The following is a 23,467-nucleotide window of genomic DNA, read 5'->3' on the forward strand; positions in this document are numbered from 1 at the left end:
TTTTGGAGGACTTTGGAATGAACTGCATTCCCAATAGAGGTCCAGTGAATTCTTGTCTTCTTGATAGTCCACAGATGAATCAAGAAAAAACTGTGAGACTCCTCCTTTATAGAGACAACATTTCACCAAGGATGGGGCAAAAGCAAGCTTGATGTAAGGGGTTGAATCCCTGTTGGTGCAACAGGTGGCCCTTGCCTTCTTGCATCATACCAAGAATGCCTTGCACTACAGGAAATGGAGGGGACCGGAAGGAGATAGAGAAGATAGTGACCCCTCTCTCAGGTCCACCTTTACCTCTCTTATGATATGATAAGGCATTTATAACGCGCCTATTCACAAGTGTTTCAAGGCGTGACGAGGCAAGTGAGGGGGGACAGAGGGAAGACAGACAACGATCCTACTAGGCCAAGTGTCATTCAGATCGTGCAATGGTCCTGCTAATTTAACTGTGCACCCTTCCCGTGCTTGAGGACTACAAAATACCTTTCTTCAGTATGTGGTGTGTGGCTGGCCTTTGTTATGTGAGTGCCTCTTTGAAGCAGGGTTCCCAGCTGTATTTCTGGTGAGTGCTCTAGTGCAGGAGGCGAGATGTTACCCTGCATCCTGGGAAATCAAAGAAGAACGGATCCTGCCTAGTGTCTCACTTAGTGGCATGGAGACAGCCAAGCTGCCATGAATATACACTCTCCACAAATAGCTGGCTTGGATTCACAGAGCTGAAACTTGTATGATATCAAATTGGTGTGGCTTTGATAATTGTGTGTTCTTATCAGTCACCATACCATAACCAGGTATTGCTTATTCTTAGAGATGAACCTGCCATCAAACGGCCAATGCAACAACTATTACACTTTGAATCAGAGTTGCAAGACCTAAACTGCGGCCTCTGGCTGCAGTGGTTTGAGTCACAGCAGCTGCCTGGAATGCATAGATGACCTTTAAACCTGCCATGTGCCACTCAAGTGCAGGTTCTGCTGTTGTCAAGAGGCTGGTGCAGCAAGAGAACCTGCATGCACTATGCTTTTAGCATGGAGCTTTATGAAAGGGGTTCTGATTAACGGAATACCCTTCCAGAAACAGAATTACCTGCATCATTGACCTTCCAGCCAAAAAGGTTGAGTACTAAGCTTCTAACGGTCTGGCTCATCACTGAGGATGAAATACCTACATAGGCCATCTTGATTGAAGTGCTTTGACCTAGGTTTATGCTGGGTTGTATCTGGTTAGATTCACATGCTGTACATATGATCTGACATCTAGTGGTAAATGCATGGAATTTGTTAGGAAGAATTCTCTGTTTAGGCTGAATTTCCTAACCTAGTGAGTCCCCCAGCAGCTTTGCTGGATTTCTGGGGTTTATTTTTTTCTCCTGCCAAGAGTGAGACTCTTTTACCCTCACTCTTGGACATGACTTGAGAGTGTTCCCTGTGACTTGCTATGTGCTTTTGGGCTAGGGGGTAATCTTCCCCATAGGCCATCATTGGTTTTTGAATGTGTGTTACACAGCACCCTCAGTGCAGTAGAACAGGGGTGTCTTAGAGACCCCCAAACATAGACTCCACACCCTGGGACTGACTACTGTCAGTAAAGTTACCATTGACTTTACTAGTCTTAACTTAGGAACTTAACCAGTACAAACCATCTTACTGTGGAAGTACTGGTAGGGGCAATTAGATTGCCCCTGGGTCTGTTGTCGAGGGGGTACTGTCCCGTCCCCCCTCGCCGAGCTCTGGCTGGTGGCAGTGGATACCACGGAAATATTCCACCGGAATATTTCCCAATGGGATTTCCCATTGGTTTTTGATGCACCACTTTTTGGTGCAATGTTAAAGATACCGCTGGTTTATTTAATTAATATAAATTCACCGGTTGGGATTTTTTGCCGGAACTCGCCACCAAAATGGCGTCTAGGTTCACTTCAGTAACCCTGAACCCGAGTCGAGCCTTTGTTCCACTTTTGGCGGGCTTCTGCACAGAAGCCCTCCAAAGTGGTGCAATTCTGTCTGGGTACCACAGGGGGTGTGGGAGGGGGTTTAGGCACCCTGGACCGAGTTGCCTTGCCAACTCAGGTCGCACTCTAGTGTGATTGGCCCAAGTGGTGAGCCACTCCGCTCACCACTTAGCATGTTTGAGTGACAGCTAGGCTGTATGAATGGGGGTTTGCTGCATAAAAGCAGGGTTTTTGGGACTGGTTCTTCAGAAGTCGCCACAGGACCTAAGAAGCCGAAGAGGGAGAAGGCGAGCCAACCTGCCAAGACGACACCACCGGTGAAGCCCTGCAGAATCGTCTCACCACTTTTCCCGACGACAGAGGAGATCTCCCGCCGGAGAGTCTTCTTCCCTTAACTGGTGGGGACAACCAGTTGCTGCCTTCTTTTCGCCGTCCCGAAGCATCTCGTGGCCGCCTTGCCTGTGCCAAACACCCCGGCCAGCGGGCTACCACTTTTTACCTCAACCGCGAAAGAGGGGTAAAAATCCTTTGTGACCGGAGAACTCCACGGCTGGCCTCATCCCTGGTAGTGCAACGACCTGCAGCCTTCCTCCCCGTCGAGATCACCTCTTCCTCGGGACGACGCCGCGACTTGCACCCACTACCAGGAACGACTACCACCGCTGGAGGAATCTTTCCACTTTTAAAGGTACTGTGTTCCGCCCGGCCTCCCTTGCCACCGATTGTACGGGGTAGATTTAGCCCTCAGCTCTCGAACCTGGGTAGGTCTGGGACACCCTAACTAAACTTTTCAGAACCATAGTAAAACCGTTTTCTACTCACCTGCAAAGACTTGTGACGTGGTGTGATCTTGGGCACATTCTCGCCTGGCTCCCTCTAATGCGGGCCCCGAACTAATTCTCCTTGTTCCACTATTGACTGTCTTTGCTAACCTTATGTGAAAAGTGTTTTACCTTACTGCTCTCTTTATTTTTGCCTTTTTCCCTCCCTTTTGGTAATACTTGTTGGAGTACCATCTAACGTTAAGCGCTCACCTCTGGTTGGAAATAAGTGGTGTTAATTTAGAATTGTCCAACAAACGAGTAGGGATGTACATATGAGTAATAGTGACTGTGTTTGACTTTCTTATCTTTTTTAATGTGCTAGTGTAATTTATGAGTGTACCTTTAATAAATAAGTTTATATTTTTACACCTAGCTCTGGTCAGTGTTTGCTTGTGCTATTGTACCTCTGTACCTGTTATGTATCCTCTGTATACTGCCTAACTCTTCTTGAGGGAAGTCTGACTGCTCAGCCACAGCTACCACAGTGAATCTGTGTGGTACAGACTGCTACCAAGTGGGTTTACTGCCAACACCTGTAGACTTAAATCTTTTGCAGTGGTCCCAGAGGGAACTGCACAGGTTTCTGCCTAACAGAATTGGATACATTTTATTTGGAAGATCGAAAAGGGACATCGACATGGACGTGACTGTAACACTATCCCTATCGTGACATGTAGTGTACCCAAAATCCCTCACACCTCGAGGTCCCATTGGTTGTTTTTCTTCTGTCGCAAGGGAGACGTGCAGAATGTGTGAGTGAGTACAGAAGAGAGAGGTGAGGAAGGGTGGGCGCATGTGAATCTAAGCAGATACTATAATCAGAAATACGATTACGGTGAGTAATGTATGTCTTCTGATGCTTGTGAATCTGCTTAGAGTTACATGCAGTGCATAGACTAGCAAGAAGTACCAGGAGATGGTGGTGGGATGCGTGAAGGAACAGTAGCAAAGAGATGTCTTGGCACCGCTTCACCCACCTGAGAATCAGACTTGGAGTTTGCGTCCAAGCAGTAGTGTTGGGGGAAAGTGTGAACGGAACTCCAGGTTGCTGCTTTGCAAATGGAATCTAGAGGAACATTTGCAATGAATGCTATGGTAGCCCCTTTGCCCCGTGTAGAGTGCGCTCTTGGCGTAAACGGTGGATCTGTCTTGGCAAGTGTGTAGCACAGTGAGAGCTGATTTAGAGACAGGGTCGCCTTCTCTACCAGCTGCCCCAGATATAAAGTATTGGTTCATCTTTCTCAGTGGCTTTGTTTTTTCAAGGTTGTTAATGACCCCCCTCCTCACATCCAGTGGAGGTTTCTTTATGCCAAGTTAGTGGGGTTTTGGAAGAAAGTGGGAAGTTCGATTGATTGATTCACATGGAACGTCTAGATGAATTTAGGTGCAAAGGGTAGGTGTGTGTGCAAATCTACCTTGTCTTTGTGAATAGTCACAAAGATCTTGAACTGAAAGGGTCTCTAGTTCACTAGCCTTCCTTATCAAGGTAATGGCCACTAGGAAGGTAGTCTGATAAGTGAGGGCCTTAAGGCTAGTCTTGCGCATGGGCTCAAACGGAGGCCCCATTAATCTGGTAAGGACAACATCCAGTAGTTGGGTGGGAAATAGGGGGATGAAGTCTCTTCACCCCTTCCATGAAGGCCTTAATGACAGGAATTTTCCACCATGAAATGCACAGACAGCGGCCAGGTGGACCTTTAGGGAAATGAAAATAAGTCCTGAGTCTAATAGGTGTGTTAGATAAAGGACAATATCTTCAGGGGAGCAGTCCATGGGATTAACGTTCTTAGTATTGCACCAGATAACAAAGCACTTCCACTTGTTGGAGTACAAATGTCTGGTGTTGGGTTTTTGAGCTTCCCTGAGTATGTTCATGCATCTCCAAGGGAGTTGAAGGTGCCCAAACTCTATGACTTCAAGAGCCAAGCTGCTAAATTGAGTATTTGCGGGCACAGTTCAGTGTCTCTCCCTGGTATTGAGACAGCTTGTTGTACGGGTATGGCAGCTTCCCGGGAGGGGAGACTGACATTTCCATGAAATTGGAGAACCAAGGCTGTCGGGCCCTGGTGCATCTTGTGCACTATCCTGTTGAGAAGGGGAATTGGGGGGGAGGGCATGTGGGGATAGGCAAATTTCCCAGACCATGTTATCTAGAGACTGTTCCCTTTGGAGTGTTTTTGTGGGTACCTGGAGGCATAATCAGAGCATTGGCCATTCTCTGGAGTTGCAAACAAGTCAATCTCTGGTAAACCCCATTCTGTAAAGACATTGAGTAGAATGTGGTTTATGTATAGGTGAAGTCTCTGCTGAGCATGTCTGCCAGAAGATTGTGTTTCCCCTGGAACATGTTGTGAGAGGAGGAACATGTTGTGTTCGAGTGCCCACTCCCAGATGTCCTAGGACAGTCTGGATAGCCCTAGAGAGGGAGTGCCTCTGTAGGATCAGGCAGTGCATGGCCGTGGTACTGTCTCTAAGGACCAGAACTGTCATCCCCTGAAGGTGTGCTTGGAAGGCTTTCAGGGCTTTCAACACTGCAAGCCGCTCCAACAGATTGATGTGACTGGACGCTACTGATCGGGACCACACGCTGTGCGCTGTCTGTTGAAGTAGGTAAGCTCCCCGCCCCGAAAGAGATGCGCCTGTGGGGAGAGTGGCCTCTAATCTGGTGGTGGTGAAGGTTTTCTCTTGACCACCACTTCAGAGACTGAACGAGGGCTGCTGGGACAACCACTAGATCATCCCACCGACTGCTGGCCTGATACCATTGGCTCGAGAGCCACTCCTGCATGGGGCGCATGCGCAGATGAGCGTGAGGAATTATAAAGAAGCTGGAAGCCATGATCCCCAGCAGTCGCATGGCTTGCGAACGGTAACCCAGTGACTGGCTAAATAGTCAGTGATTTGGAACAGCATGTTTTGAACCCTCTCATCGGAGGGGAAGACAAGCTGTCATCTGTCCGAATCAGGGCCCCCAGAAACTGTTTGACTTGGCTGGGGACCAGACTTGATTTCTTCTCATTGGTAGAGAATCCCAGGCTGAATAGGAGATATACTGTCGCCTAGGTATTCGCTTGGTACGTTCCGTACGAGTACCCTGTTATGAGAATTGGGCTGCCTCCGCAGGTGAGCCGCCACTACCACCGGTCCCTCTGTAAACACCTTTGGGGCTGGGGCAATGCCGAAGGAGAGAACTTTGAACCAATAGTGCGTTTCCTCTATCATGAAGCTGAGGTACTTACTGTGCAGTGGCAACATCGAAATATGAAAGCATGCTTCTTTCATGTCCAATGTGACCATGTAGTTCCCCTGCTGCAGCAGTGGCATTACTTCCTGAAGAGTTGTCACCCTGAACTTTTGTGGCTTGACATACTTGTTCGCAGGACACAGATCTAAAACAGGGCACATGGTTAGATCCTTTTTGGGTACAAGGAAGTACACTGAATAAATACTCTAGTTTACCTGCAGATGAGGTACGACTTTGATGGTGTCCTTTTCCAGTAGGACCTGGACCTCTTCCATCAGGATACACAGATGGTCTGATGAGTCATCTAAGTCTGTGCGGATGGTAGCAGGGTGGCCAGAGGAACTTGATGCAGTACCTGTGGGCAGTGCTCTTGAGTACCCACTGATCTGATGTGATACCCCCCCCCCCATACGTGAGCAAACACTTTTAGACGTCCCCCGACCGGGGAAGTGTGGGAGGTGACATCAAGTCACTTGGAGGCGGAGGCTGGGGAGCCTCTGGAGGCAGAGTTCATGCCCCTAATCATTCCGACGAAAACCTCTTTGTTGTGATTGGAAGTTACTGGAGTAGCCTTTTTGGAGGCCCAATGGATCCTTCGAGCCTTACTGTGCCTAGGGAGAGCGGGAGAAGGACTGCCCTCGAAAGGACCAGTGGGCGTTGGAGTTGCCACGCTGGATAAAGGTTTTAGCTGAGATCTGGCTAAGTAACTTCAAGGTCTTGTGCTCCTTCTTAGCTGTCTCCAGAGCATCATCAACCGCTTTCCCAAAGAGGTTGACTTCCTCCACTGGCTTGTTGATCAAAGAAGCCTGAGTCTCTGGTTTGAACCCTGCATTTTTCAGCCAGGCGTGGCATTTGAGCAAGGTTCCCTGGGCAAGGACATGCCTCATGGTTTCGGCAGAGTCCAAGGTGTTTTTGAGGATGTTCTGAGTGACTTGTCTGCCCTCTGCAACCACCACCAAAAGGCGGGTGTGAGTGAATTCCGGGACATCCTTAAGGCCAACCTGGAGAAGGCCCCATTGAACGCCAACATAGCTCGCAAGGAGCGTAGTGTTATTGGCAATCCTGGTGGAATACGCTTGCCAAGGGTGTACAACTTTTTGCAGTCCTTGTCAGGAGGGGATTCCGACGAGGACAGTGGTACGCCTGCCCTCATACGAGTAGTGTTGACCACCAGGGAGTCCGGGATGGCGTGGCCCCTGATGTAGAGCAGGTCTGAGGGAGCCGGGCAGAAAATGTTCTGTACATGGGGGTTTACTGCACATGTGAGTGATGGTGTGAGCAATGAGGGGCCAGGTGCATCTTGACAGAGTTCAACAAAGGGATGGCTTGGCTGACTGGGGTCTTTTCCTTAAGAATATCCTCCACGAAGTCCGAATCAGGGGTGGCTTTGTGTGTGGTAATTTTGAAGTGATCAGCAGCTTTCTTCAGAAGGTTGTTGAACATCATCTGGTTGTCTATAGGCGATGAGTCACTAGGCTGGGAAGAGGTAGGCGCATCCACTGTGCGATTCACTCTCTCTACACTTTTACACCACAGCGCTCGAAAGAACAAACTCTCTAAAAAACAAACTAGCTCTCTTACACCCAGCACGCAATCCACCCACCCTACCGGCCAACCCACCGCCTGCGACAACTACCCAACTAACGTTCGACTCCTTCAGTCCAATATCAACCGACCAATTTCTCAAACTTCTCTCTCCCCGCAAACCATCCGGCTCGCCTCTGGACCCTTGCCCAGCCCCAACCCTCAAAGAAATGTTCGCATCTACCTGCGCAGGAGAACACGCAAGAACCATCATAAATGACTCCCTTTCCTCAGAAATTTTTCCCGATGCAGTCAAAATGGTTCATGTGAAACCTCTTCTAAAAAAACCTTCCCTCGACCCTCTCAAGCCCAAAAACTACCACCCCATCTCAAACACCAGGTTCCTTGCCAAACTCATTGACTGAACCGCCTAATCCCAACTAAATGCCTTTGTCGAAGCCAACAATCTCCTAGACCCTGCTCAATCAGGTTTCAGAGCCCGACACAGAACCAAAACCTCCCTAACCTCAATCTGGGATGACCTTAAAAACACGGCAGATTCTGCCGGATGCGCCTTATTAATCTTTCTTGACCTATCCGCCGCCTTTGACACAATCAACCACTCAATCTTCCTTGACCGCCTCTACTCCCTAGGAATTTGTGGTACTGCTCTCAAATGGATAGCATCCTTCCTCAATAATAGGAACCAAATAACCCTACTCACCACCTTTTCCTCCCAAACCCGACCAGTCGATACTGGGGTTCCACAAGGAGCATGCCTATCAGCCCTCATGTTTAACCTCTACATGGCCACCCTCCCATGAATAATTCCTTCACACAACATCCTGTACTACAACTACGCCGATGACACTCAACTAATTCTAAAACTCCTGAACTCAAAACCCAACTGCCGACCTGACCTCGCTTCCTGCCTCCTTGACATAGATCTCTAGATGACCACAAACCACCTCTTGCTAAACCCCTCCAAAACCGAAATCATGATATGTGGCAACACCAAACTTCTTCCACACCCACTACCCTGCGCATCTGCCATGGGCAGCTCACCGACACCCTCTTATTCAGTAAAAACCTTGGATGCAACCTAGACTCAGACCTAACCCCCTCGCGCCAAGTCAACAACGTCTCAAAGTCCTGCCACTACCACCTTAAAACTCTTAGGCACTTTTTTCCTTACCTCTCCTTTCCCAACAGACTCTCTACGGTCCAATCAATTGTTATATCAAGACTGGACTATGCTAACCCCCTCTACCTGGGTGTCCATGCATACCAAATGACTAAACTACAAAGAGTACAAAATGCTGCAGCCAAACTTCTACTAGCGCTTGGCCCAAGAGACCACATCTCCCCAGCCCTCAAACCTCTGCACTGGCTTCCGGTTGCCCGAAGGGTGACCTTCAAAACCTTATGCATTTCTCACCGAGCACTGCATAAAACCGGACCTCAATATCTTCAAGACAAACTAAAACCCTATCACCCTGCACGTACTCTACGATCAAGCTCAGCCGGCCTCCTAGTCATACCAAAACAAACTCAGTCAGGTTAGGTGTATCATCATTCTCAGCCTTGGCCCCCACTCTGTGGAACGCGAATTCCCACCCCACATCCGACTCACCGAGGACCTCATGTCTTTCCGTAAATTACTGAAAACCTAAAGCCGACCCCTAACTGAAACTGGATAACAGCAACTCAATGACATTAGCCAAAATTCTAGATCATAAATAGCAATCCAGCATCGTGATCCGAGCGAGAAATTGAAAACTAATAACCTCTAAGGTAAACTAAAAAGGACAAACAAAATAGAATGACTAAAAAGGATCAAAGCAATGAAGTGGATAAAAAGAATAAGTTGTATGAGAGCAGTAAAGTGGTTGAAATTAATGAAATGGATGAAATAAATGTAATGGACATGAGGAACAACATGGACGAGAGGAATAAAGGGGAGAGGATGGAAAAGATGAATACATGATACAGATGAGTGCACAGAGTGCACGGAGCAGGTAGAGTGCATGAAACAGATAGATGGCATGGAATGTAAGAGTGCATGGTATAAATGGAACAAATAGAATAGACGATTCAAGTGCCTGAGACGGGTGTAGTGCATGGGACAGATGGAGAACATGGGACGGATCGAGTGAGTGCGACAAGTGACATGGGTTGAACCGATAATACAAGATGAATGGATGAAGTTAGTGGAGCAGACGAAGTCGGTGGAGTGGATGAATGTCGGTGGAGAAGATGAAGTGCGTAGAGCGGATGAATGGGTAGAGCGGATGAGAGCGTAGAGTGGATGAGGGCGCAGAATAAATGAGAGCGTGGAGAGGATTAGAGCGTGGAGCAGACGACAGCGTGGAGCAGATGAGAGCGTGAAGCTGATGTAGGGTGTTGAGAAGATGTAGGGTTTTGAGTGGATTTAGGGTGTGAGGGTGTTGAGAAGGTGTAGAGTTGAGCGATGGATGATGTATGTGGATGGAAGGGGTGATGTTGGTGGAAGGAACGGGTTATGTTGGTGGAAGGAACGGGTGATGTATGTGGAAGGAACGGGTAAAGTATGTGGGAGGAACGAGTCAAGCATGTTGAATGGAACAGATGTAGAGTGTGGAGCAGGTGTAGAGTGTGGAGCGAACAGGTGATGTATGTGGATGGAATGGGTGATGTATCTGGAAGAAACGGGTGAAGTATGTGGAAGGAACGGGTGAAGTGGGTGGAAGGAACGGGTGATGTATGCGGAAGGAGCGGGTGATGTATGTGGAAGGAACGGATGTAGAGCATGGAGCGGGTGTATAGTGTGGAGCGAACGGGTGATGTATGTGGATGGAGCAGGTGAAGTGGGTGGAAGGAACGGATGAAGTGGGTGGAAGGAACGGGTGATGTATCTGGAAGGAATGGGTGATGCATGTGGACGGAACGGGTGAAGTATGTGTACGGAACAGGTGAAGTATGTGTACGGAACGGGTGAAGTATGTGGAAGGAACGGGGATGTATGTGGATGGAACGAGTCAGGTTTGTGGATGGAACGGGTGAAGTGGATGGATCAAGTGAAGTATGTGGTTGGAACGGACGAAGTATGGGGTCGGAATGGGTGAAGTATGTGAGTGGAACGGATGAACTGGATGGAACGGATGAACTGGGTGGAACGGATGAACTGGGTGGAGCGGGTGAAGTGGGTGCAGTGCATGGAATAGTTTGGAGTACATGGAACGGTTTGGAACGCATGGAACGGTTTGGAGTGCTTGAAACGGTCGGAATGCATGGAACGGTTGGAGTGCATGAGACTATTGGAGTGTGCCCGATCTCAAGCACCTAAGGTAAACCACCATATCACATCTCCACGCTTACTCTCTTCTTTACACCACCACTCAACTAGAACACAGCGATACTATGACACCATTCGGTATAGCTGTTCTCATACCATCACTTGCCTCATACTCCCCATCATCCTAACTAAACACAGCTGATTACTCACCCTCTAGCCTAGGCGTTCTCCTCAGGCCTAATGCAGCCAGAAGCGGTCTGGATAACAACCTGCCAGAACAAACACATACTCTTGATCTCCCAACCACCACACCTACCGCTAATAAGCAGCTATCACACGAATGCCACACCTGCTGCACACATATCCGGTGCTCTCACGCACCTTATGACTCTCTCTCTCTCTCTCTCTCTCTACTGACTTGAACTTCGGTTCCCGAGGGCATTCAACCTACCAGCGCCTTGAGATCATACCAATGGTACATAAGTCGCTATATGAATGCAAAGTAACTTAACATAACATAACATAACATATGGCGGGGTGTACCATGTGCCATGGGCATCCACCCGGTTCCAGTCTGGGTCCTGTCAATTGGGATTCTGGCCATGGCCTTGGGCATAGGCAACATCCTGCCTAGGATCATCTGTGTCATCCCCAAAGACATTGACTTAGGGGTCCTGGTGGGATTCCTCCAAGGAGGAGAATTGGTCACCGGGAGAGAGGATCCTCTGGGACTTGGGAGGGATGGGACAAGGGTCCACATTCCTATGCCTCTTCAAAATGTCCTTGAATTGGCCTGAGAAGTTAATCAACTCAGCCATTTTGTTCATGCAGGCCTCAAACTTGTCCATTCAGAAGAGTAAAGAATCTGCAGGAGGAAAAGGCCTGGCAGGAGAAGCTGGGGCATGATGTAGGGCCCTAGAAAGAGGAGAGAATGCCAGAGAATAGCCCGCAGGTGAAGAAGGGGCTTTCCTGGGGCCCACAACGGGCAAAGTAGCCTTAGAAAGGTTCTGCCACAGCTTCAGGAGTGTTTTTGCCGAGTTGATCCATTTTGGCATGTCTTTCGGCGATGCTGCACCAGAAGTTGAAGATTTAAAGGGAGTACCTGTTACAGAAGGAGATTTAATATCATGGGTAGACCGCAGAGGTGGTTGCGCAGAGGCCGCTGAACTGCGAGGTTCAGAAGGTCCAGTCGAAGACTTAGATGGACTTGCAGGTGTGGAAAGGTTCCTCGATGGTCCGCCGGAAGAGTTTGGGGGTTGTGTGCTTAGAAGCTTGTGGTGCGGGAGTCTCCCTGTCGCTGGGATGTGACTTCCCCATAGCACTGCCAGCGGTTTGCTTTTCGGGGCTGGGGATGGACATGTGGGAGCGTAAGGGCTCCAGGTTAAGGTCAGCAGCCTCCGAATCGGAGCTGCGGCTGCCAACGCATTCCTCGTCTGAGGCACCGGCCCCAGTGGGGAATGACTCTCGGACTTCAGGGCATAGACTGCCCACCATTTCATATGGCTGTCTTTCAGGGTCTTGGCCCGAAAGAGCTTACAGGCTTTACACGAGCACTCGCCGTGGTCACGAGGGAGACACCAATTGAATCAGCGATGGGTGTCCTTACAAGGGAATTTTCTTTTCCGTTGCAAAACGGGCGCATTTTAAAGGAAGTCCTCTCCATAGCAGAGGAAAGCAGAAACCTGACCAAGAGAAACGGAAGAGAAGGGGTTAAAGAAAGGCACACGGTACACAGTCGCTGAGTAGCCCAGGATGGAACGTCGGCAGACAGAACCAGGCGTCAACAGCCGTCGAGTAGTCGTTGAGGGCAAACGAACCACTGAAGAACAGTGGAATTATCGATAAATGGAAATAGCAATATAAACTCTTAAGAGCTCTGAATTATGTGTGACCAACTACGTAGGCGGAGAAAAAACAATCTGGTAGGACCTCGACATGTGAGGGATTTCGGGTACACTACACATCACGTTAGGGATAGTGCTACACCCATGCCCATGTCGACGTCCCTTTTCCATCTTTGAAAAAAAAAAGATGCAATGCTCCACGATTACCACTAGATGTCAGACTGTATGCACAGCATGTGATTCTGAGCAGATTCACAAGCATCAGAAATTCAGTTCCTGTAGGGAGAAGGGCCAGTGCAGCAAGATGGGATTCTCTTCCTGCATGGCCTTCAGCCACCTGAGAGGTCTGTTAGGACAGTAAAGTGAGACCCGAAAATGTAGGTTTTCAGCTTAACGCAAATGCCTCTTTTCCAACGGTGGCCCACTTCAGTTCTCACTTTGTCAATTGCCTACTAAGGTAAGCTACTAAGGTAAGCGCATGGTTGCTTCACCCCCTCAAAGTTAAGCTGCGCTAACACTGCAACAACTCCCAATTCACAGGCTTCCTATATAATGATTTCCTGCCTATAATACAGGATCTTTAGTACTGGGGCCCTAAATTCTGAAATGCTGTATGGCAGGCAGGAGTCTAGGATGTCTTATCTTTCAGAGGATCAGCAATTGTCCCATACCCTTTAATGAAAGGCATGTAGTATCACGTGAGGCCTAAGAAGGCTCTCACCTGTCACTGGGTGGTGGGAAGGTCCCAATCCATCACTGCTTGAAATTAATTTTGCCTGGAGAGACTGTTTCTTACCATTCGCTACTTGGTGTTCTATGTAAGCCACTGTGCAGCATCTGGCACTTGGAATCCTTGATAGGCAAGCCAACCTTCTGCATGGCTTGAAGCACCTCTTTCAGATGGGATAGATGGTCCTTCTAGGTTTAGCTGAAGACAGCAATGTCATCTTAACTAGGTTAAGGACGCCCAAACCTCTCACCCAGATAGGACCTGATTTACCATCCTCTGAAAGATGGCAGGGGCATTTGTTAAACCATATGTAACAGTAAACTGGTAGTGCTGGTCTGGTGTTGAAAATGCTGACCTCTCCTTCGCTCTTACAGTTAGGCCCACCTGCCTGTACCCAGACGTGAGGTCAAAGGATACGAAAGTACTTGGCAGCGTCTAATCTGTCAATTGCTTATGGTACGCATCTGTCTTGTTGACAGTTGAGCCCTCTGTAGTCCACACAAACGTGGACGTCAGTTTTCCCATTTCTGGATTTGTTAGATACCAATACCACAAGTCTAGCCGATAGATTATGGGAAGGGTCAATAACTCCCAATTCCAACATCTTAGAGACTTCCTTTTTGATGGTTTACTTGACCTTGTCAGACATCCAGTGAATTCTGCTCTTCACCAGCTGACTGTCCCCAATGTCAATGCATGGATGCACCAATCTATTTTACGCAGAGTCAGTGAGACTAGGTTAGCAAAGTCCCACAGTTGCTGTTAGTTTAGGCCTGGGAAGATCTTAACTCCCACGAGAGAACCATTTCTGGACTGCAGCAAGTCTGGACAGGGGTCTGTCTCATCATTTGTCACGAGAGCCAACACCAAGTCATCCCAGCTGTAATGAGGTTTCAACCGGCTCAAAGGCAACATCCAGTCACCCCAGATGTAATGAGGTGTCAGCCAGTTGACATGAAAGAGCCTGTGTATCTGCCTCAGAGCATGTGTGTCTGCCTCAAAGCCTTAGATATATACCCTCACTGACTTTCCAAAGCACTACGTATGTCCCAGTCTAATTATCATGAAGGACGATGGGCTTGACAGGTTCCTTAATCCAAACCTTATTTCCTGTAATATTTTCTGTTACTGTGGCATTTCGGATATTGCAGTGCTTAATGACCTCTTGGCTGACTTTGAGAGTCTGTGTACTCTACTCTCTGTACTTGGCCATTTTGTATTTGAGTCAAAAGTGCATAGTCCACTATGTCATGGAAAGGAGTTTGGAGATTACCCTCCTATCCTTCATGCACCCGGTTTAGGGGATCCCAACAGAATGGTCAAACAGAAGCTCAAAGGCACAAACTCTGTTTTGAGGCACATCCCAGTAGGTTTGGTAGGAGAAAATCCCATTTTCTCCTCAGGTGCTCTTCCAAGCCACCTATCATGACCTTCAGGGTTGGTGGGTAGAATGCAGTGGGATCCCACATTCCTCCCACATTGCCTACATATACACAGTTATGAAGTTGGAGCCCCTATAGGAAATGACTTTAGGGAACCCCACACATGAAAGTCTCCCTATCAAAAGATTTGCCACCTCCAGTGTGTTGATGCTTCTCAAGGTTATTGCTTCAGGATACTGGGTAGCATGGTCTACCACACCCAAAAGTGACCAGTTTCCTGAGGTGCTTTGAGGATCCAAAGGACTCACAATATCTATGCCTTTTCTCTTGAAAGGCTGCCCAACCACTGGTAGTGAAATTAAGGCCTCACCTGACTTAACAGATGCTTGGCAAATATGAGAGGACTGGACAAATTCCTTTATTTTTACACACATATGAAGCCAGTAAAAAGGTGAAAGACAGCCGGTCATCTGTCTTGGTCAATTTTAAGTAATCTGCCCAAGGAAAGTTGTGAGCCAATGTCACAGCCTTACTAAATATCCAAAGCCCAACTCTAGCAACAAGCTCCTACCTCTCAGATGAGACTGAATGGGAGCCCCATGCACGTATCTCCACTAAAGCCATGTGAACGAACCTCAGATGAACTTTTCCAAAAGTGTGTCTGAGGTTTGTGATTTGAGTTTGTTCTGGGAAAGTCAAATTACTCTTGCCTTCCAAGCGAGAGCGGAAATTAAATCAAGATCAGAAATGTTTGCAACCCAAGGCACAAAAGTATGCAACAGCCCACCTGATTACTTGAGAAAGAAACAGAATCTCCTCAAATTCAGCAAAGGACTCACAACACAGTTATTCTAATAGGTGCTACCTAATGACCTGGATAAGGTCATAAGGCAATTCATGGATTCATACACTTGGGGGCTTTAATCGCTGGACGAATTTCTTTGTGAACTTCCTTTTGCAGAAATGTGACTATAGCTGTCAATAAGTGCATTCCTAAGTTTATTTCTCTTGCTGCGCCTGCATCTTTCCCACTTGATGACCTTAATAGCCTGTTCCCATCCACTGCCTCCCCCTCCGTTTAACCCTGGCGCCATAAAGTGACTCTTCATTTTCGCTTGGTACAAATCATAAATAGATTAAAAACTGGAATGAGCAAGAGTGAAATAATGTCATTTGCATTCAGAGATGATGAACGAGTTCCAGTTAAGAAGCATCTTCTCCGCAGTATGCCTTTATTTAGGCACACAAGGGGTAAAATTCCCTGCATTCAAGCTGCACTTAAAAAAAAATACATAACTCTAGTTATATTTGCAGCCTGAATTTTTAACTGAAGAAGAAATCTTAACCCACCTACTGGCCACGCGCAATCCTCGCCCCCTGATTTGATGTCAGTAAATCATCCCATCTACATCTAAATGCAACAGGCGTGTATGTAAAGATTTTCAGAGGCTCTATTTCCACAAGAAAGTGCTTTTCTAGGTACTAAACGCCACTCGAAAATGGGGATAGGTTTTTTTTAAAGAAAAATAACAGAGGAAGTGCCAGCAAGCATCATCCAACTCATAAATGGCTGAATAAGTGATTTAGTGAACAGGCAACATTTAAGCAAAGGGGCATGGACCAATAGTCTCACATGGTTGATGAACTACAGAACACCCCAGTTTCTCCCTAAGCTGAGTGAGTCTCCCTGCCAGAAATACGAATTCTAGGTCCTGCCAGCTTAAGGTGCTCGTTTCCAGTTTCCCCCTAGACGAGGATAAATGTTACTTTGTCCCTCGCCTCATGGGCATAGTTTTTTGCTTGATATTATGCATGCAAGTCGCTTCATGAGATACAGCTACCTAGTGGGAGAGTTCCCACTTTCGTCCAGAGGCGGTCAATCTAACTTCAATGCTGGGTCCAATTTTGTCCAACTTGTACGATATATCCCATTTTCTGCCAGAGTTAGGAATCACATTTCTTGGTCAGGTTGGAGTAATCTGGCTTTCACTCTGAGATTCTGGATCCCACCGTCTCACTGTGGTGGCAAACGCAGAGGCAGCACATACCAGATCTTTTTATGAGTCAAGATGGTGGAGGTGATTTTGTGTGAAGTCTACAATGTCTCCTTTTGTTTACAGACCATCCTGGAGTGTGTGCTAAAGAAGGACCTCGTCTATAATAAGGTGAACCCCATATTTCATCACTGGAAGGTGGATGACAGCAAATTTGGCTTGACATTCCAGAGCCCTGCTGATGCAGTAACATTCGAGAGGAGTGTGCAGGTGGCAGTGGAGGAACTGACCGAAGGTGGGAATAATACATACAGGTCACCCAGAGCCCCTTAAAGGCCAAGGTCCTTGTACGGCCCAGGATTCTAGGAGAAGTGTGTGGCACCTCATGGAGGGCGTGGTTCTTGGTCCTGCATGCAGTGTTTGCGTGTGTGCGAGGTAAAGGGGGGCTATATGTTCTTGTCGCTAAAGACATGTTATACCGATGCATACAGTTTGTGTTGTTTGCTGCAGCGTGAGGTTCAAGGTCTTGGTTGCTGCCTCCCCCCTCAGAGCAGGCAGACGTTTATGGTTTTTGAAGAAGTGTTTTTCGTCTCCGGCAAGCTGAAGCCATTGATTCTGGTGGTTGCAGCTAGGTATAGCTGCATGCTGAGCTGTTTGGTACTTAAACAGTGCGTCCCTTCCCTCATACTGTGGCATGGTTATTCAGGTCTTTATGTACTCTGTCTCCTTTTGCATCTAGCTGTAGTATATTTTTCTTAAACTAGCCTATCTCTCCTCCCTTCAGTCTAATTTCCATAGTTCGGGGTCGTTAGGCATCACCCCCTGCAAGCTGGTGCCCGTGGTTTTAAAGAAAGGTTTGTGCCTTCTTCTGCAGATACATGTTAACTACACAATGTGTCTGTCTTTTCACCGTTGACTAGCTCCTCATGATCTCAGTTGGCGCTTATTTGCTACAAAGGTTGGTTCATATAATCTCTCTCTGCAGAACATGAATGCCAAGTTTTTAAGAAGTGGTAAATAGACCTAAGGGGATTTGTGCCCTCCTAGGACTTCCAAGCAAACACATATTATTCTTAAAACCCCTTCTAAATGATGTGACCATTCCTGTGTGTGTTACATAAGGAATCGAATGAGGTTCGCACTCAAGGAGCAAACAAGGAAAACCTAACATCACAAAAGATCCAAACGGCAGGGTAAGAGTATACGCACTGTAGGTTTTGGTAGTCGCACAGCAATGGATATGGCGCCTTTATATCCACACAGTACCTACAAAGAAAACCACATTAGACTAATATTTATTTATCCTTACTTCCACCTGCGGTAGCTCTCAATGTTATTTCCGCCTATAATGAGATTTCCCATAATGAGGTTCCCCCTCCGTGACCCAGCACAATTTATGTTACACTGAAAGCAAATGCTTAAACGGGGAAACACACATGTACCCATGCGCCTCTTTCAGGGGAAACTCCTCCATCTAGAGAGTCAATTTATTTAGCAGCTTTTCGGAAGTGATATGATTAGACGCCTTCAAATGTGGAACTAAATGAAACCCATGTCAAAGGGAAAATAAATATTCGCACCCGGGGAAGGCCCTTAACCAATCTGGTGGCTAGAACAGCAGGCAAGAATATACACTGGCTGCGCAAGCAACCTGAATCTCTGGGGGGTAGGGGGAATAAAACAATTTGAACTCCATGGTTTATCCTGTCCCCTATGGCTTTCATTCCCTTGGCGAGTGGGCGCACATGGCCGGTAACGGCCCACATCCTTCACTGAGGCCCTCGCTGAGGCCCTCGCTTCACTCGGGCCTTTCTTGGCTCATGCTGGCTGGCCGTTACCGCCAATGGCCACCCCCACCAAGGAGGTGAAAACATATTAAGGTAAGGGGACAGGCAGAATGTTCCTGAAATTTGAAGTGCGAGTACAAAATGGAAGACATATTAGCCAATTGGCTTTGTTGAGATCCAGTGTCAGACATGTTCAAAATATTTGACAGAAGCAATTGTAGGAATACTTCTGAGGCTTCACAACTGGAAGTCTTTAACAAACAATTGCAAACTATGGTGGTCTTTGACTTCCTGGTCCTTATTTTCGGACGTTTTTTCATTTTGTTCTGGTCTTGCAAATTCCCAAAAGGGGTTTAACTGAAAGAAGTTGTGTTGAGGCCCTTCTGACTCACCACCCTCCCCATTCCACATGCCACACAGCTAAACCTGCCGCCGCAAGGATAGCTTGTGAAGCCACCTTTGAATCAGCACTACTCATACTCCTCAACCTCTCTGCAGCCTTCAACACCATCTGCTACACCATTCTAGTCACAGGATGATACTCTCAGGCACCATCCTCAACCTGTTCACCTCCTTCCTTAATGACAGGACACTGATTATTTCTATGGCCCCTTTTCAATCTGACACACGCCGGTCAAACACGGAATCCCGCAAGGAACCTCCCTGTCTCTGGTCCTCTGCAACCTAATTGTTGAATCCCTTGGACAGATTCTTGGTCAACACAACATCCATTTCCACCAATACGCATATGACACACAAATATACTTTCAAACCTCACCACCCTCACAACTCCACATTCTCACAAAGCTGTCTCTCCACGAGCACCAACTAGATGTCCACCCACTTCCTCAAGCTCAACCCTTTGGAATCGGAATGCCTCCTCATATTTGCCCCTCAGACCCAAACCCAAACACACCCCTTTGATCAAAGAACTCTCCACAGACAACCCATACATAGCCCTCTCCAGACCCGTCAAATCCTTGTCTTCACCATCGACCCCCACCTTTCCTTCACACACCACATAGCTGCTGTCACCAAAACATGCAATCTACAACTACACCTCCTACAAAAGATCAGACACATCCTTCCTCCCGATGGCTTACGCACCACAGTCCAAGCCCTGGTTCTCTCCAAGCTGGATTATGGCAATGCTCTCCTCACTGGACTCCACAGCAGCACCTGGCCTCCCTGCAAGCCCCACAAAACTCAGCAGCCAAACACATCCTCCACCTACTAAATTACTCACATATCACCCCAGCTCTCACCTAGTTCCTTTGGCTCCCTGTACCCCAAAGAATTTCCTTCAAAGGACTGTGCATTGCTTTCAAAGCCATCCATCACAAAACCCTATCTTACCTTCACAAAAAACTCAAGCCCTTCACCCACACAAACACCAGACAAGCAAGCCGGCATCTCCTACACTTTCCACTCTGCAAACTCACATGCAAGCATTTACCCACTGGGCACCACGGGCATGGGACAACTTTCCTCTTCAAATCCTCACAGCACCCTCCATCACCACTCTCAAAACATACTTGTTTCCACACACATAACCCCACTCCTCCATCTCCCCTGATACCACTGGGTTATCCCAATCTTTCTATCCTATCCTGAAAACATTTTGCAACCTCTGTTTCACCTTCCATCATTTTAACCTTTGATGCTTATAAGGCTCTCCGAGACCCTATGGATAGGGCCAGCATTGAAGAGAAATTCTAATAAAATAAAATAAAAACAATCCTTGAAATGCTGTCATTGTAAGACCAGAAGGCAGAGTATGCCTATTGTGTTTTATTCTTGAACCTTAGAAAATACACATCAAATTCTGTTCACCCAGACTTTAATCCAAGTAACATTCTCCACCTTGATGTCCAAGGCTCCCTCTGCTTAACCTCTGAAATAAAAACAAAACAATAAAGAGGGTGTGAAAACAACAAACACGCACCCTCTTCCTTCCATCTATACCTTGCGCAGTTATAAACCTTATAAGTTACTACTGAATAAAAGACCATAGTAGCCATTTTGCATTGATATTCATAGGCCCTTGTAGTGACTAAGCTTCCCCTGGACCCTGAGTAGAATGCATGAAATGTTGGAGTGAGTGACAGAGAATGCAGCCTGAGAGAATGTTGATGTATGAATGGTGATCTGTGAGAGTCAGTTGGAGATGTACAGGACCCATCTTTACAGCCCTCCCATTCCTTTTAGAAAACACATAACCCAATCTGGTTTTATTACTTTGAGCAGTGTCTGACCTCTCTGGCGGGATTAGTTCTATAGTCTCTGGACCAGTAAGTGGAGTCAGGAGGGTAAGGGGTGCTCTCATATAGGCAGAGCTCAATAGTTCTTTGGTCACAAGGTGCCGTCCCTGTAGGCTTTGTCTATAGTCCTAAGAACACTAGGTGTCCCTTCTGCAAAATGATATCAATATTTAGTGTTGCAGGTGTCTCCTTCTTTAGGAAGAGAGGCATCATTCTTCAAGTGGAAGGTGACACTCATATAGCAGTAGGAACTCTCTGCAGGCTTGGAGCAGCAAGTGTTCATACTGCAAGCTGAGCTATGTAGTTCTTGGAGTTGTGGACTGCCCATAGTTCTTTGAGCATTAGGTGTTCTTTCCTTTAGGCCGTGATCTAAAGTTATTTTATCAGTTAGCAACCCCAACATTGGATAAGACCTATATTTTTTTAAAGCCCAGTTTGACTCCTTCTGAATGCTGAGGTATATAATTCTTGGAAGCAATAGCTGTTTATTCTGCTGGGTGTGGCCTATGGGTCTTGGCAGAGTGCATGTCTTGTTTACCAGGATGTTGCTCAATTCCTCTACTTTGTAATTATCGGTGTTGTGAAATTGGATTTTGTGAATGTCAGTATTTTGTGTTTGGTGAAGCTGTGTTGGGTGAGTACTGGAATAAGGTGCTGTTGATCTATGCTTAGTGCATATGAGTATGAATTATTTTAATTTGTTTGGTGGACCTGTGCATTTAATGGGTTTTCTGAATCTGTGCTCTCATAAATATTGGCAAATGTTTTAGTGGAGTGATGGGATAATGTCTTTGGGTTAGATGGCTGAGAACGTTGAGTAATTCTTACCTCTGATACATTGACCTTTTCTATCTCTGTCCTTCTCCTTCTCACTCAGGTTCCCTCTCAACATCATCCTCCTCTTCTCAGGATGATGCAGATGGGCTGGATGATATCATCGCTGTAAGTTTTTGAAGCACAAGTCGCAAAATAATATTTGGAGGGTGAAGGTCTAGGGAAACATCTGATGCAGCTTAAAAATTGCAAATAGCTAAGAAACCTTTCAAAGACGGGTGGTCTAACAGCAATCATCAGTCAGAAAAATTGACTAAAATATTCAAACATAAAAACAAAATCAAATTAAAATAGGTGAACGCAAGTGCAACTCTTAGTTCCTTTGAAGAGAATGCTTGATTCTTATATTCTATTTAATTGTATTCAATGACAATACATCAATATAATAATTTGCTGCAAAGATCAAACCAAGTATTCTCTGATATACCTTCCCTTAAGAAAACAAACAGTCTGACTCCAAATGAATGAAACTGATTATGTGATTCTAAATGTGAGATGGTAGCGACAGTGGGAAAGAGCAGTATTGTCATTCAGCATCTTTTAATTGATGTTTAGAGTGCAGCTCGAGAGAAATGTTTGGTTACTGTCGGGCTAAAACCCAGAGTCCTCGACCCATTTAAAGCCCTGCACACCCCGTCCTTTCTTCGATACAGGGCGTCTAATCAGTTCAGTAGAAACGCGTGTATCCTAGTTCAACAGAGCAAGGAAAGGTAAGTTGAAAGAAGAAGACTGGTTGAGATTAGAATTGGTCAACCTGTCATCCAAAAAGACTGATATAATTATGTTGGTGTCATAATGCCAGTTTAAGTTGTTGAAAGTTAAGAATTAACCCATCCATTTATATAACTTTTATTTGGGGGGAAAGAAATCACAAAAGAGTTAAGGTGAAAGCAACAACAACTTAAAGTCTGCAAATATCAGAAATAATAGCATTAAGGTAACAACATAATAAACTGTATTAATACATTTAAACATACTATATTAAAGTAAAACATCATTGTAACCTTAACTCATCCTGTTTTTGCTTTGCAATAGTCTGTTTTTGCTCTAAAATGCTTTATAGTGAAAGTAATGTAATGTGCATTGGGCATATTTATTTTTTATAACAATTTTAAACTGTTTTTATTTACTTATGTTTTTAATGTAGGAAATTTGTGCTGCTTGTTAGTATTTATAGTTTCAATTATTTACAACATTTAATTTAGCACACATTTTACATGTTTGCATTTTTATGCATAGTGTAATGACTATACATGTTTATATATTATTTGCAGAAGTAAATGTTACTGAGATTTGATTGTATATGATTTTTTAATACTTTTTAGTTTAGTGCATGTTTTCTTTTATAGTGTTATGATTGTTTAGTAAATTATATGTATTTCCAATGATGATTGATTGTTAATGACACTTGAATGCGTATGTATATTTTGTTATTGTAGTTTTGTTTTTTTAAATATTCTGTGTATTTTTGTATTGCAATTTTTGGAAGAATTGTGCTTGTGTATTTTATACTTTAAGTTTGTTATCATGTATACTTTCTTTCAATATATTATAGGTCTACATTTAATGTACTTTGAATGATGTTACATTTTATACAATGACCAGGTTAATATATTTGTTTTTAATATAATAATGTTTGTAATATATAAATAAAGTTTATTATGTTGTTTCCTTAACATTATTAGTTCTGATGTTTGTAGACTAAGTTTTTGTTGGTTTAACCTTAGCTCTTTTGTAAAATGTTTTTTCCAAATATTTTTGTTTTTTTATGGTAATGTGATTATTGATTTTGTTTGTTGTAAGACTAGCATGTGTTGT

The 23,467-nt window shown here is 45.8% G+C and overlaps 1 protein-coding gene across 4 annotated transcripts in view; it reads left to right on the plus strand.

The window, feature by feature from the left end:
* The window catches only part of LOC138566734 (sprouty-related, EVH1 domain-containing protein 2-like), a 654,794-nt gene that overhangs the window by 422,986 nt on the left and 208,341 nt on the right, over window positions 1-23,467 (plus strand). For all 4 annotated transcript variants that reach the window (XM_069644362.1, XM_069644363.1, XM_069644361.1 and 1 more), the window contains 2 exons: window positions 16,894-17,062; window positions 21,693-21,757. In XM_069644362.1, coding sequence (XP_069500463.1) covers window positions 16,894-17,062; window positions 21,693-21,757 — 234 coding nt within the window. The remainder of the gene's footprint in view (window positions 1-16,893; window positions 17,063-21,692; window positions 21,758-23,467) is intronic.

The sequence above is a fragment of the Ambystoma mexicanum genome, chromosome 2p (genome assembly GCF_040938575.1).
Source record: "Ambystoma mexicanum isolate Mex_15411 chromosome 2p, UKY_AmexF1_1, whole genome shotgun sequence".
Lineage (NCBI taxonomy): Eukaryota > Metazoa > Chordata > Amphibia > Caudata > Ambystomatidae > Ambystoma > Ambystoma mexicanum.